Consider the following 14,826-nt stretch of genomic DNA (forward strand, 5'->3'; position numbering starts at 1 on the left):
AATTACTAATGTATTGTGATTGTCCATATTGCCTCCTTTGCTGGCTGGACTCATTTTTCCATCACAGTATACACTGTTCATTCCCAGGGGTTATGACCACCCTGCAATCCGGAAGCGGTGGTCGTGTTTGCACACCATAGGAAGGGCATCGGCCTCTTTGGCCTGCACCATAGGAGTGCACATAGTCAAACATGCGCAGCAGCTCCTGTCCACCTTGTATCTGCGCTGCAGTGGTGGTCATAACCCCTGGACACGAGCCGTGTATATTGTGATGAAAAAATTAATCCAGCCAGCAAAGGAGGCAATATGGACAATCACAATACATTAGTAAGTGCCTATTAAGTTTCTCTACATGATAAATGCCATTTGCTGAAGTGAGAACACCCCTTTAATGTGAAGTTGGGCACTTGTTGAAGAGCGGGCTAGGGTTTGTGCTTAATCCTAACAGCCAGTCACAAAGCACAGAGCTTCAGCGCATGGAGAAAGGGAGGCATCAAATATTAGATATCACATGAATTTATCAATTTATGAAACAGAATATACAATATTAATAATAATACAAGTAGATGCTGCAAACTGCAGACTCTCACCACTCCACTGTAGTCCTCTTCCCCAGGACCTCTCTGATCTCCTCCCGGCATTTGACCTGATGTTCAGGATATTTAGCCAAACAGCACAATATCCAGGAGATGCTGCTCGCTGTTGTATCATGACCCTCAAACATAAAGGTGTCCACCTCTGCTCGCAGGTCTTCATCACATAGACCCTGACCATTTTCATCCTATAAAGTTATATTACATGTCACGTATAATGAACAACAGGTTCTCCAGCTCCGATCATTGACGATTAGAGAAGCTGGGTGAAGCTGGTGGCTTAATTCTGAAAAGGGGATAACCCCCTCAGTTTATACTGTGGAGCTTTCCAGAATGATACTATACACCCCAAGTTCTAAACCTGTGGTACAAGGGGTACACACTCTTGTGGGTACTTTGATGAAATTTGAGTAGCATTTATAGATTTTAAAATTACTGGCCTCAACAAACCAAATCAATACAGATGGAGACAATCAGTTTGACTTGTCCACTTGATTTGCATGTCCTGTGCACCCAATATCCTGGATAGCCATCAGACATCTTGTAGTGGCATCAGGAAGAACGCTATATTTATTTACTTCCAAACAAGACTCATGATATGAACATAGGTTTGTCTCACCGATAAAGGTTGCTCTGCAGATACTGCCTGGGGATGTTTGGTGCAGCCACACATTACCCAGAAATTCTAAAATTCATCCCATCTGTTCACATGAAAGAACGACGATGTAATACACGGCCAGACTGAATCCACCAGAACAGGAGGAGCTCTTATTTATGGCCTCTTCTGTCTGGCTAATATAATGGGGGTCTCCTGAAGGGGACCTCATCCATGTTTGTCAGTAAACCCTAATGGGGCACATGGAAATATAATCAGTCAGGGGTGCCGTAACTTACCCTAGCACAGAGGAGAATATCAAGGAAATCCAGGTGCCTCTTCTTCTTGATCTTCTCTAGCTCTGTTTCTTCTTTGAGGGATTGTTTCCTCTCTTTAATTACTTTATCTGAAGTGCAGAACAGACAGAATATTAGGTTATGTTCACATCTCCTTTTAAGCCTGTATTCAGGGGTGCACTACCAATGAGGCGAGGTGAGGCGATTGCCTCAGGCAGAACCAGGTAAGGGCAAGAGGGGGCAGCGGAAGGGGCGGTTATCTGTTTCTGCAGTATAGTATTAGGAAGCACAATGGGCACAGTATGTGGCGCTGTATTACTCTGTATGTTTTGTAGCTCTGTATGTAATGTTTTCCAAGTATGTCTTTAACAGTAGGGCTGAAGGGAAGTGGTTAGGTTAAGCAATTTGCATTGGGGGTTGGGGCACCGCTTCAGTTCTCGCCTCAGGCAGCAGAAAGGCTAGGTGCACCCCTGCCTGTATTAGATTATACGATCTAGCAGGCGATTGTCGGGAGGGAAGGGTTCCTTCCTGGCAATCGCCTGCTCGCTAGCAGAGGAGACCACTGCTATTACATGCAGCAATCTCCTCCAGAGTATGGGGAGGAGCGATCGTTATGCCATTGCTCGCCCTCATGCTGTCCAGTTGCTTGCCGGCAGCAGATCATGATTACACAGCATGATCTGCCGCCGGCAAATTATGATTTTTAAGCATGCTTTAAAATCTGGATTGCCTGATGAATGATCTTTTGCTTGTTCTACAGGTTATCGGCGACAGTATTAGACTGTCAGATCATTGCTAGCGATGAACTGTCCAGCAATCGGCCAGTGCAATACAGGCTTTAGGTATTCCGGTAGAGGAACAGACTACTGGAAGCACTGTATCAGGCACAGCCAGACACTGCCACACACTGCCGGGCTGTAGCTGGCCAGCTAAGACCTGTCCTAGGTTGCTAGTATAGCTTATATGTGTATTCAGCTAAACCTGCTAATAACCTTAATACATTTCCTATGTCTATGTGTTAAAGACAAAAGCAGAGTTATTTACTGTAACATCATGTTTTGGATGTCATATAACTATTATATTTTGTGTTCACAGAAGCAGAAAAAGATAATATGCCTTTTAGATTCATTTTGTAATGTAAGGTAAGGTAAGGTCAGTGATACAGCAGAAACAACAGAAAGCATAGTGTTAATCTGTTGTTGCTGGGCAGAAGTCTAGACCAATCACAGCCAGCTTCTCACACAGCAAGAGTTTTCACCAATCACAGCCAGCCTCACACACAGCCTGTCTGGGAATTCCCCTAGCAGGAGCTGCTAGAATCATTATTCACCAGAGACAGGAGCTGAAGAGGCATTCACTCCACTGAGAGCTGTGTTTTTATGGAAGCAGAGAGGCCAAAATAGGTATTTAAAACAGTTATATAATGTTCCTACTGTTAGTATAGTGATCAGAACTGTATACTGAACCAGTTATATGTGTGTTTACTTACAGTTCGACCAAATTCAAGTGCAAACTACAAATTGCAAGATACTAATTTCAAGCTACAAATTGCAAGCATACAATTGCAAATTAAATTGCACAACTACAAAGTTCACAATTCAAATTCAAATTCCAAATTGCAATCCAAATTGCATACAACCATACCAGATCATACTCAACCAATCGGCAAATAGTTACTGCAAACTGCAAACCCAGTGTAGCCAGTAGAACTGTTAAATCTCAGATATACCTCTCAGAGAGATCATATAGTGCTTAAATAACTTAAAATGATAGTACAGATACTCAAGAGAGAAATATATCCACCATTTTATGTTGAATGACAAGATTGAACAGTTAAACCACCATCTTATTCATACCGCCATTTTATGAATCTTTATGCAACACGTGTTATGTACATGGACTATCTGCTGCGGAGGCGGCAGTGTTATATATTAAGAAAAGTTGAAGTTAATAAAGAAGTTATTTCAAGCATTTGGTGTGCTCTTTAAACCTACGGCGCTAGAGGAATTACAGAGTAACAGACAGTCTGATTAGACTAAAAGTCAGAGATATCAAAATTCTTCTAATGCCACAGGGCAAAAGGCACTTTATGGTGCTGCACCTGCCACACAGGCACTGCTGGATCCTCCTTGTCCATAATGAAATCTGATGGGAATCTGGGGGGTTTTCAACATAAAAGTCGGCATTATGGTCAATGGGGATCCAGCGGTGATTGGATATAATGGATATAGTATACTCCAGTAGTCTACAGCTCTACTACTGAGCATACATCGGAGATGTGAAACATTATAGTCAATGGGGATCCGACGTTATGGTATACTTCGGTAGCCTGTAGTACATACCGGAGATGTGAACCTAATCTTACTTGGAGGTTTTTTCCCAGTTTTTAATCCTTAGATCAAGATCAATTCAATCTACCCACATGACCACCCTTACCTTTCCACAAATTTCATTAAGGGGGTTATCCGGGAAAAGATATTGATGACCTATCCTCAGCTGATTGGCAAAGGTGTCGGGACTCTGACCCCCTCCAATGTGATGACCTATCCTGAGGACTTATAACATAAAGGTCGCCTGACTGAGTAACAGGTTTATTTTTTTTATCGATCACGAGGAAAGGTAATGGAGGACACATCTGCATGTATCTCTAAACTAGCCTGTTGGCCCAAAACTCATTAGTATGTGCACATGTCATTTTTCTTGGATTTTACTGGCTTGAAAAAAAAATTCTATATTTTAAGGAAGCTGGAATCGTATCTCTCAATTTGATGCCTTCCCAGTGATTCCATGCAAGTTTTAAAATTCTACATGGGCGTGCTGGACTCTGTTTTATCTCTTGGCATCTCTAAACTGTGGTTGATAACAAAGTCCGGTTCACTGTATTCGGCAACAGCTCAAAGTTCATGCCTAATGTAAGCACACAATAATGAACTCAGTAGGTGTTACTATCAGCGTCAGACTGAAGTTCTTTGGGCCCCCCGGAGGAAGTGATTCTGGGGGCCCACCATTATACACACATTCGCTTTTAAGCCATTTTTGCTATCATTCCATATTCAGGAGTTATCTATAAAGATTAATTGCTCATTGGTTTCAAGGTCAGTTCCAAATTATCTCCTGCTAGACCTCATTGGCCCTACATCATAAGGGGCCCATTATTGTGTCAGAGTTTGGGCTCCCTGGAAGATACTCTGGTGGGCCAGTCCGACCCTGGTTACTGTGACACAGTAAGGCCTCATGCACACGGCCGCGAGATTTGCGAGAACTTGAGCTTTTACACATCTCGAGGCGTGCGACATCTTTGAGTCCCTGGCGGAGAGCATCGCAGCGGCGGCATAGGCGGCAGCAGCAGTAGCATCCTGTCTGTAAGTATGAAAAAAAATATATAGAAAACCATAGAATACTTACAGACAGGATGCTGCTGCTGCTGCCACCTATGCCGCCGCTGTGATGCTCTCCGCCGGGGACTTCAAGATGGCGAACGGCTCGGGATGTGTAAAAGCTCAAGTTCTCGCAAATCTCGCGAGAACTTGTGCTCCTTCTCCCTGGCTAAGAGTGCAGTGCTCTGATTGGATGCTCTCTTAGCCAGGGAGAAGATAACCATGCCCAGGACAAATTCTAGTCACCGCCTACTTGAACCGAATTGCCTCATTAGCATATGAGGCGCCAGAACTAGCGAAGACCACAGCGGACGAAAGGGGGGGCCCTTTGAAAAAATTATAATCGGAAATACATCACTGGGGGTCGCACTACTAGGTAATGTAACTGTTTCTATACATGTATCCAGGTGAAAGGTCCTCTTTAAAAGACAGCTGGGTTCATGCAGAGGGGATCTCTGTATTGGGATCTGAGGCTTGTGCCAGGGTGGAGGGCTGAGACCCATGTGAGGGGAAACAGGCTGACTAAAGCCTGCTGATGGACTCTTGTTGGCAGAACAGGCGGCATGGTGTGAGCTGACACCAATACTTGCACGATGTATGGTAAGGTCAGGCAGCACTGCGCGTTAGTCGGCGGGTGCTCGGTCTTGCGGATGTAATCCCGAAGTCTGCACAACGAAGAAAAACCGGCACATTTCAATTTTCTTTGCTCAAAAGGATTTATTGGTCACTTATGTGACGCGCGTTTCGACACTCACAGGTATCTTTTTCAAACAGAAAGGGAGCAGCAGTGACTTTTTTGCTTGAAAGTATTTTTTTGTTCTGTGGACTTTCTAACATGTGAATAAACACTGAACTTTTGGTTTACAAACTGGTTGATTCCTCTACGCACTGCGTCCGCTTATCCTGTTTACCAGAGCGAATCCCGACATTACTAAAACTATAAACCTAAAGCACTCCAGTAGTAAAAGAAATGTCGTTATCTCGTTAAATTGGCCGTTTCTAAACTACAACTCCCAACAGATGGAAAGCCACTGGAGACCATTGGGTGTATTACTCCAGATTAGACTCACCTGTGTGTTCATGCGCTATCTTCAAGGCTCGGCGGAATCGAAATCCATGAGGGCTCAGATAAAAAATCAGATCGTTATGATACAGGGGATAGAACAATCTGTAGTCCACCAGATGGGATAGCTCGTATACAGCTTTGATATAAATGCTCTCACTAGGAAGAGAAATTTGAACATTTTAAAAGTGCAAACGTTTAGGGTGATCTAATATATTTAGGTCGCTGTAGGGACACTTCATTGCCTGCTATAGTTTGAAGGGCTCTTGGAGGCCCATGCTGAGGATCGGGTAAGTGCACCGAAGGCGGGTTCAAGTCATGTGTGCACTCTTGATCCTCCCACTTCATCTGCCAGACCTTCCTCTGCACTTTGATTGAAAGGACCAGGCAGTGGAAACATCATAATACTTGACCCTGTCAATCAAAGTGCAGAGGGTGCAGCGGTTGCAAAGAGAGTAGAGCCTCTAGGTGTAATGGTAACGCCCCTGTTGCTCCTGGAGGCTCATTTGCATATATTAAAACATAATTTTTCTCAGCAATACGGACACATATGAACATGGGACCAACACAGATGCCTTCAGCTGCCAAGCGCACGTGGAACAGGTCAGCCAGTGTCATAGGTACAAATCTGCTGACAGATGCCGTTAAGGGTGGGTTCTCATTTGCATTATGGCATTCCTTTATAAGTTCCGTTTATAACAGAATGCCCAAACAGAATGCAAAACGGAAGCCTTTAAGAGGCATTCTGTTTTGACCCGTCACAATAGAAGTCTATGGGCAAGCATAATGGATCCGTCTGGTTTCCCGTTATGCAGGACGGAAAAAGAAACTATGTACAGGACTTTTTTTCTGTTTCGCATAACGGAAACCAGACAGATCCATTATGCTTGCCCATAGACTTCTATTGTGACGGGTCAAAATGGAATGTCTCTTAAAGGCTTTCGTTTGCATTCTGTCTGGACATTCCGTTATATTCCGTTATAAACATAATCTATAACGGAATGACATAACGCAAGTGCAAACCCACCCTTAAGCTGCTACATACCCTGCGGACAGGTGTGGCGCTGTTTCTGGAAGAAAGCATCTACATTTTGCTGTACAATCCATATATCCAATACAAATTCCTATTCCCAAAAGACTTTATACTTATGTGTTATATGTTTTTTTTTTTTTTGCAAACCTGTTCAGCTGGCAGTTGCTCTGGTAGCTGAAGGCGCATTTCATGATGGTGTCCAGGGTCATGAGGCTGACGTGATGGAAAAGCTCCACAGGGTTCTGATCTGGGATAAGACGTTCCCATTTGTCCTTCAACAATACATCAACAACATATTTCAGGAGCTAAAGATTATAACCATAGAGACAGTGTAAACTGGCCCACCAGAGAACCAGAGGATCCTCCTGGGCTCTGATACCATAGTGGGCCCCAAAGGTCCAGGAAAAAAAACTTTTTGGAGTTGCTTTTGGAGTCAATAACCTGCCATTAGGGTCTATAGCTTTGAATCAAAATCTATTAGACTTTATTGTTGATATGGGGTTTAATTTCCACTGGTGGACCCAAGTAACCCCAGTCTGATCCCGCATAGAGATATAGATGCATAGCATATGGGGTCCCACCCTGAGGATTTTACCATAGTAACAATACAGATAGGATTCACTACTGAAGAATTTTAGGGATTCCAGAAATGTAGTATTTTGACACCTTAGATGGTACAACTCGACCCAATGATGGAAAGCCCTTGAAGCCATACATTCTGCCCGTACTATAAATTGAAGCCCCATCCTGATGAAGAACGGGGGAAGCTATCATCCCTGTTTGGTGGAAATCCTTCGTTATATTCCATTATTAAACTCTTTGCAGAATTACCAGCATGACAGTGACGCAGTCGGACATCAGCTTGACATACGGCTTCAGAACATCATAATGAAATCCCGGGGTCAGCAGCCGGCGGTGTTGAAACCACTTCTCTCCTGATAACACCAGCAACCCCTTCCCTAAATGATACAAATGTGAGAAATTAGCTTTTTTGAAGATTTTGAATGTGGATTCAGATCTTGGTGTCTACTAGATCCTGATGAAGTCATCCTTAATCACCTCAATGTCTGTAGGCACCTCAGTCATAGTTATTTCTACTAAATTACATACCTATCCATGGAGTAATAAAGTGGAAGAAAAAATTATCCTTTGGATCTAAAAAAAAAGAAAAAAAAGGAAATCTAGGTTAAAATTTTAGAGAAGGATTTCAAGGAACACTTTGGGCAAAATGGCACTGTGTTATTCTTAGGACCTGTCTTCCCTCCTGAGATGAGTCTGTTTTATCATCTAATTGCATTCCCCATGTAATAATAATTCTGGAGCATCTATTCCTATGACTCTATGTCCTGCCATTCCTTTAATATTCCTGCTAGAAGTTATGAATAGATTGCTAACAGTTTACATTGAAGGTCCAGCTGGGTTTTACCAGTTGAGGGCATGTCCATGCACAGTCTAATACTATCCAATCAGTGCTGCCATTGTGAGACTGTGTAGGGACATACTTTTGCACTTTTACCACTCCTTCCAGTTTTGAGAAAAGGGTAGGAAAACGGACATGGATAGCCTGTGGAGCTGATATAAGGAACATTCATTAACTGCAACATTTTAAAAGTCTTACTTCAGTAAAGGGCTGGCATAGAAAGTAGAATAACATGTGAAGACAAAAATTTTAAAGCGGTTATCTGGGTTTTGCCCTGATGCCGTGCGGCGGGCACTTCCGGAATCACATGCCATACATTGGGCATGTGATCCTAGCCTGGGGTTAGCATGCGTGAGCCTGAACCTCTCACCACAGTGCTAACGAGTGATTCAGACTCATGGATGCTCTGTGGGTTCAAACGCCAGGCTGGGATCATGTGCCTACTGTACTGTATGGGATCTAGGAAGTGGCCTCCATATGGGATGGCGGTGTAAACCAGATAACCCCTCTAAGATGGCCATACACATTAGTCAAAAGTTGATCAAAAGGAACGGGCTGACCCAAAACGAACATTCGTCGGGTGAAATTTAACAATGAACAATCGCTTTAGCCGACAGATGACAGAGCACTATCGTTTGAAAAATAAACTAAAGGGGGCAGTAACTACTAAAATATGACTTTTAATAAATAAAGGAGTAAAACAACGGCCCCTACAGACACACAACAAGTAAGACAAATACATACACAAACTGGTACATAGGAAATGACCAGTAACTAAAGAAATTGGTAGGTGTGAGTGGTGGACTGGACCAAGGTGGCAGGCCGAGCACGGCTGTGTCAAATGTAAATTGGTAAGCCCTAGTGACTCCCTGCTTGGCCTGGTCCGCCCTATAACCAATATCCTCGGGACGGGGTCCAAAAAGCCCCGCAAGGGGTGGCCCAGACAGGAACTCTTAACCTATATAGATGACCCTAGTAAGGCCCTCGCAAGTAAGGAAGAGAAAAATATGTCCAGAGGAACAAGGAAAACACACAAATTACCAAAGTAAGCGTAACCCCACCACAGAATTATCCACAAGGGAGGATAAGGTGAAAGGAATACTCAAGTGTCCCGACGCGTTTCTTCACACAGAGTATGCCCCAGGATTCATCAGGGGACACGGGGCAGTACTACAGTCAGGTTACGGCTGACCAGGGGCCAACAATTTGTGGAACACAATACCTTCACTCTTGAACTCTTGAGGTTTATATTGATGAGCAATTTTTTCCTGTTTGATGGACGCTTATACCACCAGCTCAGGGGCACCGCGATGGGTAGCTCATGTGCCCCATCGTATGCTAACCTGCTCCTGGGCTGGTGGGAGGAGTCTGTGGTATTTGCCGTACCATCACCATGGTTCGCCGATATGGTCGCTCTCTGGTCACGCTACATTGACGATATTTTCGTGCTGTGGAGCGGACCAGAGAGCGACTTTGAGAGGTTCATCTCGGAGTTGAATATCAATAACTTCAACCTGAGGTTTACCTCGGTGATTGTGGAGGACCGCCTCCCCTTCCTGGATGTGGTGATCTGTAGGGACGGGAGGGGCGGCCTCAGTACCTCCATCTATCGCAAACCCACCTCCACCAACTCCCTCCTCAGGTGGGATAGTTGCCATCCTGTGCCCCTCAAGAGAGGGATCCCGACCGGACAGTACCTGAGATTGAAACGCAACTGTTCGGAGTCCGGTGATTTCAGACGCCAGGCGAGGGACCTTAGAGCGAGGTTTCAAGAGAGGGGGTACCCTGATAGGACCCTCAGACTGGCGTATGAGAAAACCAAATTACGGACTCGGACAGAACTTCTCCATCCTGTAAACAGCAGGGAGAAGGAATCTCAAGGTACTGTCCGGGTGATAGGAACATTTGATGCCGCGGCCTCTCAAGTGAGGGGGATTCTGTCACGACATTGGAAGACACTCCTCATGGACCCTGACCTTTCGGATGTGCTGGGCCCTAGTGTCTCACTCACTTTCCGAAGGGGCAATAACTTGCGAGACAGACTGGTGCACAGCCACTTTGCTCCCGTGGCGAAGCCACGGATGTGGTTGAATACTCCCGTGACGGGCTGCCACAGATGTGGACATTGCAGCTTTTGCGGCAGCCTCTCACAAGGCAAGTCCTTCACTGGGGAACCAGATGATACTGTTTACCAGGTGAAGGACTTCATGAATTGCCGTACGGCGGGCGTGATCTACCTGGTGACATGCGTTTGTGGACTCCGCTATATAGGAAAAACTTTTAGGGAGCTACGCAAACGCATGGGGGAACATCTCGGGGATATCCGTAACAACAAGGATACCCCCGTAGCACGCCACGTGCAGACGGCACATGATGGACGCACCTCGGCCATCACTTTCATGGCCATTGAGAGGGTGCCAAGACCCACACGAGGGGGAGACTGGAATAAGCTTATTCTACAGAGGGAGTGCTGGTGGACCTTCACCCTTAATACAGTCACCCCTCAGGGCCTTAACGAACAATTAAACTTTTCTTGTTTTCTCTAAATATCTATTTTTCCAGTCGTACTCCTGTAAACAGTTTGTCTTGGTCATATAACCTCTGTATAATTGGTCTCATTGGGGGAACAGTGGTCTGATACGGCCAAGTACCCTGTGAATATGAGGGATGGGGAGGTTGTGGTCCCACCAGACCCAAGAGCGGTGTTCCGCTCCCCCCTGTGCCTATTTTAGAGTCAGATTCCCAGTTTTCTATGATTGGGGTCATAAGCCCCTCCTATTGGCATTTCCTAATGAGGGGGGGTGACTAAATCTCTATGGCATGTAGACCGAAGGAGTGGTTATGCATGCCATTCTTAATACCCTATGGTGATGTTATCCCGTTGGAGCCCGACACGGCTACTACTTGTTCACCTGGGACTGGTCTTGCTGCGCTCCGATCACGTGACCCCCGAGATATTATGACGGCCTGTGATGCGGGCAGATCGCGGCGGTCACGTGATGCGGAAGCGCATCTGTGCGTTCCACCTCGGGCCTATGAAACGCAGGGAGACATCTCTGCGCATGCGCTATAGCGGTACTTCCGGTTACAAGACCCGGTGACGGACGCACTTGTTGTGACGTCACACGGGGCGCCGGGGGTGTGCCTGGGTAATGCACATGGCCCCACAGCCTTATAAAAGGAGCGTTTATCGCCACAACAACTGCCGGTCACCCCACCACTGTGGACACCACCACCCTGGGTCACAGCCTGCTGGTGGAATTTGAGCCATACGCCTGACCGCTGCCATACAAAAGTAAGTTACTGGCCTCCATGGCCCTATGTGGGCTGATGGTGTGGGGGCATATATATGCTGTCTTACTTACTTGGTCTCTGTCTTTGATATAACTTTTAGACTCAGCCGTAACCTGACTGTAGTACTGCCCCGTGTCCCCTGATGAATCCTGGGGCATACTCTGTGTGAAGTAACGCGTCGGGACACTTGAGTATTCCTTTCACCTTATCCTCCCTTGTGGATAATTCTGTGGTGGGGTTACGCTTACTTTGGTAATTTGTGTGTTTTCCTTGTTCCACTGGACATATTTTTCTCTTCCTTACTTGCGAGGGCCTTACTAGGGTCATCTATATAGGTTAAGAGTTCCTGTCTGGGCCACCCCTTGCGGGGCTTTTTGGACCCCGTCCCGAGGATATTGGTTATAGGGCGGACCAGGCCAAGCAGGGAGTCACTAGGGCTTACCAATTTACATTTGACACAGCCGTGCTCGGCCTGCCACCTTGGTCCAGTCCACCACTCACACCTACCAATTTCTTTAGTTACTGGTTACTTCCTATGTACCAGTTTGTGTATGTATTTGTCTTACTTGTTGTGTGTCTGTAGGGGCCGTTGTTTTACTCCTTTATTTATTAAAAGTCATATTTTAGTAGTTACTGCCCCCTTTAGTTTATTTGTCTTGTTCAATGAGCAGTAATCAGGGAGACACTCCTGTCTTCTCCTGACTGACCACCTTTAGTTCACTATCGTTTGAAACCGTCGGCTGTGTTTAATATTTTCATCTGACGAAAGATCTTTTGTTCAAAGAGTGATCGTTCAGGAATGAAAGAACTTTCTAAAAGAACATTGCCAAAAGGATCTTTCCTACATCGCCCGGTTTCACCAGATGTTTGCTCAATTGCTGTTCCATTATCAACCATCTTCTACGTACGGCCACACGGTCAGGTTTCCTGATGCAGTTTTGGAAGCCAAAATCAGGAGTGGCTCATAAAAGGAGAGAAAGTATAAAGAGTGGATATGACTTCTGTTCTTTTTTGAATCAAGCTACTGGTTTTGGCTTTCAAAACTGCATCTGGAAACCTGACCATGTGGTCCTACCCTTAGACTTGAAGAAACACCAAATTTATCAAACATTTTGATACATTTGGTGCAAATTGTGACAACGCAGACTACTGCCAAATTGACTTCTATATTCCCTCGGTGATAAATCTCCGGCAATGTGTGACAGAAAAATGGTCAACAAGACGTCATCGCAAAGGGCCTCTCACCTTGTCTGGACAGGATGGCCTTTGCATAGTCTGGGTGGCATATGGTCAGTGCTGCAAAGAAATTTCCCAGCCACATTGGATAGGCGTACGGGTATTGTTCAGCATAACGAACCATAATATCCATGTCATTGCCAGATTCCCGGAACTATGGTGGGAATCAAGAAAGACAGGTACTCAAAGCTGAGGCATTCACAATGAACAGCAATGTTTCTTTGGACGGTCAGTTATCCTATATCCTATTGATTAAAGCGCGTTACTCATTTTCTAGATATTGGTGGCCACTCAGCACCCCCAGCAACCAGTTGCCAGCTCTAGAACACGCATGGAGCCGAAAGCAGAAGACTTCATCTACTGTGTAGTGACCATGCTGAATGTGAGCTGGGCTGCAGTACCCAGCACGGCCACTAGGCAGTAAATGGAGTGTTCTGATCTCTGGTTCCGTCCACCGTTCCGTTTCCTGCAACAGCAGCTGCCGAAAACAGCAGATCAGTGGGGGTGCGGGATGTAGAATCCCCACAGATCTGATATTGATGATCTATCTCTAGGAGCAGCAGCACCCCATTAAGCTAATAACATTAGATCACATTCACTCGCCCTCATTTGCAAATGGAGGTATCGTGTGGTAGTGTGCCAACTAATGAAGGAAAAGCAGTTCAGAGGTCAAGACATGTAGTAGCTAATCAAGAAAAACAATCGAGCAGCACGGTGGCTCAGTGGTCAGCGCTGGGGTCCTAGTTTCAAATCCGAACAAGCACAACATCTGCATGGAGTTTGTATGTTCTCCCCGTGTTTGCGTGGGTTTCCTCCGGTTTCCTCCCACACTCCAAAGACATACTGATAGGGACCTTAGATTGTGAGCCCCATTGGGGACAGTTGGATGCTAATGTCTGTAAAGCGCTGCAGAATATAGTAGCGCTATATCAGTGCATAAAATAAATAAAGATAAGAGGCCATATTAAACAGTCCCACAATTAGGTTAAAGGGGAACCCATGCAGAATATCACAAAAAAAGTATACGACAGATCAGGCCGGGTTTACATCACCATTTCGTTTTCCGTTCTTCTGATCCGTCAGAAGAACAGAAAACAAAAAACAAAACAGATCCTTTATTTTGAGCACCCGTTATGCTCAGTTAAGCAGATTTCGCATCCGTTTTAGACATTTCCATCTCATTTCTGTTATTTTAGACAGAAAATAAAGTCCTCTACGAAGTATTTTTTTTGTGTAAAATAACAGATCTGAGATGGAAATGGCTAAAAATGGATGCAAAATGTGCATAACAGTGAATAACGGATGCTTAAAATACAGGATCCATTTTTTTTGTTTATCTTTTAGTTCTTCTAAGGGATCAGAAGAACGGGAAATGAAACGGTGACGTGAACCCGGCCTTATTCCCGTGGAGCTCAGACTTCAATCTTAGATAAGGTAAAGATACGATTAGGTGATTTTAATTATACTTCAAGTACAGAACAAAGTTTAGATAAGGTTAAGATAAGATTCTGTAATTTCAATCAGACCTTCTGGATCAGTGGCGTAACTACAGGGGAAGCAGGGGAAGCAGCTGCTTCGGGGCCCGGGCTGACAAGGGGCCCAGCGCCCAGCAGCGTGAGGCACAAAGTTTTCTAATTATCTAATAGTTTTTCAGGCCAGGCCCCTTCACATACAGTGCCTGTCCATCACCAAACACTGCCCCCTGTGTGACCAAATGTGAGCAGCAACACAGTCTCCAGCACAGCCCGAAGCCTGACTCCGCCCACTCATGTGACTGATCACGTGCTCCTGACATCATGAAAGGTCCCTTTGCTCACTATGAACTCACATCTCCTGAGGTAGGACATGTAACTGAAATAGTATATAGCCAGTTTACAGTAAGTTGGTCCCCCCCACACCTCAGTGTACAGTCCCCCCAC

The 14,826-nt window shown here is 45.2% G+C and overlaps 1 protein-coding gene across 1 annotated transcript in view; it reads right to left on the minus strand.

The window, feature by feature from the left end:
• LOC120979039 (cytochrome P450 4B1-like) overlaps window positions 1-14,826 on the minus strand; it is a 45,568-nt gene that overhangs the window by 20,359 nt on the left and 10,383 nt on the right. The window contains exons 3-9 of the mRNA XM_040407556.1: window positions 12,917-13,061; window positions 8,068-8,112; window positions 7,789-7,916; window positions 7,105-7,229; window positions 5,932-6,083; window positions 1,488-1,594; window positions 591-781 (exon numbers count right to left, since the gene is read on the minus strand). Of these exons, the coding sequence (XP_040263490.1) occupies window positions 591-781; window positions 1,488-1,594; window positions 5,932-6,083; window positions 7,105-7,229; window positions 7,789-7,916; window positions 8,068-8,112; window positions 12,917-13,061 (893 nt within the window). The remainder of the gene's footprint in view (window positions 1-590; window positions 782-1,487; window positions 1,595-5,931; window positions 6,084-7,104; window positions 7,230-7,788; window positions 7,917-8,067; window positions 8,113-12,916; window positions 13,062-14,826) is intronic.

Source organism: Bufo bufo, chromosome 9, assembly GCF_905171765.1.
Source record: "Bufo bufo chromosome 9, aBufBuf1.1, whole genome shotgun sequence".
Lineage (NCBI taxonomy): Eukaryota > Metazoa > Chordata > Amphibia > Anura > Bufonidae > Bufo > Bufo bufo.